Raw genomic sequence first — 2500 nt, 5'->3', positions numbered from 1 at the left:
TCTACACTGACAGGACAGCCATTTCCACACTTTTCCATTTCTAAGTACCTATTTGCCTCCTTGTGAGGTGAACTTGATATCGAATGTATGTTTGCTCTTTAAACCCTTATATTGGGATCTTTAAGTTTGGTTCCATTTCTGAAGTTTGGTGTGCATTGTTTGTCAAGAGTTTGTGTTACGCCCTTTAAATGACGGTCTTTTTAGTAGTAAAGGAGGTACTAAAGAAATAATTAATGTTTTAAAGGCTAGCGTACACTCATTCTTTTTTCGTGTCTCGTATCGTGTCTGGTGTGTAATGACAGGGCGTGTTTTTAACCATTACATATTGCATCAGGGAGAAGTGGCTTATATAAAATTACTGGACGAATGGTATATATTTATGGGTTGCATGTGAAAAGTTTAGGTTATTTCTTAGTTTTATTTTCTTTTTCAATTCTTGTTCTTTTTAATTTCTGTACAAGATCGTGGACCTTTCGATGAATAAAATACATGAACTGCAGCAACATGAGATAGTGCCATCACCCGGAAGAGTAAACACAGAAAGTCGTTATTATTAAAGAAGGAAATCATTGTTTGAATTCTATATTACAAAAGTAAAAAAGAAGATGGGGTAAAAATGAATTTGTTGACCAGTCTAAATCCACATCCAGCTGAATTTCCCCTCTCAAAATGCTCATCACCACTTTTCAATACTTTCGTGGCTCTACTTTATTAACACGATGTGCATGTGATTATCGGAGTCGCATTATCGTATTAAGTGTCATCTCTATGAACGAGCATAGATCTTCTCTCATGTTGCTGAGGGGAATATAAGGAAGACTTCCCGAGCAGGCCGGCACAACGCACGACCATAAATAGAAAGCATAGTGCCTTCAATTTTCAAGAAAAGCAACTTTAACACTATATTTCATGTGCATGTTATTTCCGGAAATATGCTGAATATAATGTTGTGAGTCTCGTTGAAAACTGTAATGCTCTTATTGAAAATGTTATTGAGTTAAAGGAGGGCGTAGGTGATTTTACAAGAGATATCGTATTTTTGTGTACCTTGTCTTATGACTTGCCGGTTATCATCATTATCTGCATTATATCCCCTCAGAATTTTGATATTGATGATATAAATAATCTTATTTATTGTTAATCATAATATTGTTGTATAATTACTATTGGCATTGTTATTGTTGTTCTTGCCGTTGTTAAGCAATGGTGGTAAAGGTGGTAGTGGCATTGTTTTACTGATCGTATTGTTGGAGACTATACACGTTTTTGTTTCTATGTTGTATGACTGTTATTGTTATAGTTGTGTATATTTTGTACTGTGCAGCGTGTAAGTTTTTGCTCTATGTCTCCTTGTCGTCTTACACGCACCTGTGTCCTTGAGAGAAGCCAACATGGAGCTGGACGTGTGACGAGAGGCGAGACCAGAGTCTTCCCTGCGGCCATCTGGAGAAGAAACACAGCGGAAATAAGATGTTGTCAAGATAATTGTTGAAAGATAAAAGTATACTCTACTGGATTAATATTAGTGAGATGGAAGTCTTTTGTTATACCTGTAAAAAGAATATACAAACTCTGCGTCTCAGCATTGATTTTATGACAGTTGAGGGACTGGAATATGTAACGAGCGTTTAGTTATCAGACATGTATATTTGTTCAGTACACACGTCGTTCATGTCCGGCATGTTATTGACGGTGTCTTAGGAACAGCCTTACCTGTCGTGGTGTTAATTAGACTGTCAGGTGCTCCGTTAAGGTGATACAAAGTCAGATGTGTGAGATAATGAAGCAAGCGGATGATGGAGGCGTGATGGCATGGCGGTGACTAAAGGCAAACAGACCAGAATGTGAAGGGCGATGTGTTGAACAGAAAGCGTAGTGGCAGCAACAGAAGCTTAATATAAAGTGAAAAAGTGACGCTAAACGAAGTGGGACACATTAATGGATCACTCGAGACTATTACTCGAAATGTTAATTGGTCAATTCTCAGGCAAAAGTTCCTGATTACATCATTAAAAGTCTGCAACATTTTCCATCCAGAAACATATCTTACCTCTACTCTTGGGCCAAACTAGGTTGTCCTCCGCTTTCTCAATAACACTCTTGCTGCTGGTGGTAGTGGAAGAGGGGGTGGTGGTTGTGGTGGTGGTGGTAGTGGTGGTGGTGGTGGTGGTTGTGGTCGTGGGAGTCTCTGCAAGAAAGAAGACAACCACCGGTGCATAGTAACTAAAAATGCAGGTGAACATGTTTCTCGCCCTTATGTATTGGTTTGGTTTGCTTGCACTCGAGAGGTGAAGGAAGGAAGGGGAGGGTGCAAGGGTGCCGGTGGTGGAGGAGGGAAGGAGGGAGCGAGATAAAGGGATAATAAAAGCATCAGGGAAACTAATACTCACCGTAACTCGATTGCTCACCCACCTGCCGGCCCCTTTGTCTCCCGGAAAGAGGCAACGGATGATTAAGTGAGCTGTACATCTTCTTGATTAAATTTTTATAACTCTGCCAG

At 39.7% G+C, this 2500-nt stretch overlaps 1 protein-coding gene across 1 annotated transcript in view; it reads right to left on the bottom strand.

Annotated features, from left to right (window-relative positions):
- Window positions 1-2500, bottom strand: part of LOC123514172 (uncharacterized protein DDB_G0271670-like) — an 87136-nt gene that overhangs the window by 20185 nt on the left and 64451 nt on the right. The window contains exons 4-5 of the mRNA XM_045271822.1: window positions 2051-2188; window positions 1369-1443 (exon numbers count right to left, since the gene is read on the bottom strand). Coding sequence (XP_045127757.1) covers window positions 1369-1443; window positions 2051-2188 — 213 coding nt within the window. The remainder of the gene's footprint in view (window positions 1-1368; window positions 1444-2050; window positions 2189-2500) is intronic.

This window comes from Portunus trituberculatus, chromosome 37, assembly GCF_017591435.1.
Source record: "Portunus trituberculatus isolate SZX2019 chromosome 37, ASM1759143v1, whole genome shotgun sequence".
Classification (NCBI taxonomy): Eukaryota; Metazoa; Arthropoda; class Malacostraca; order Decapoda; family Portunidae; genus Portunus; species Portunus trituberculatus.
The sequence above is the reverse complement of the archived record's forward strand: the minus strand, read 5'-3'. Positions and strand labels throughout refer to the sequence as shown.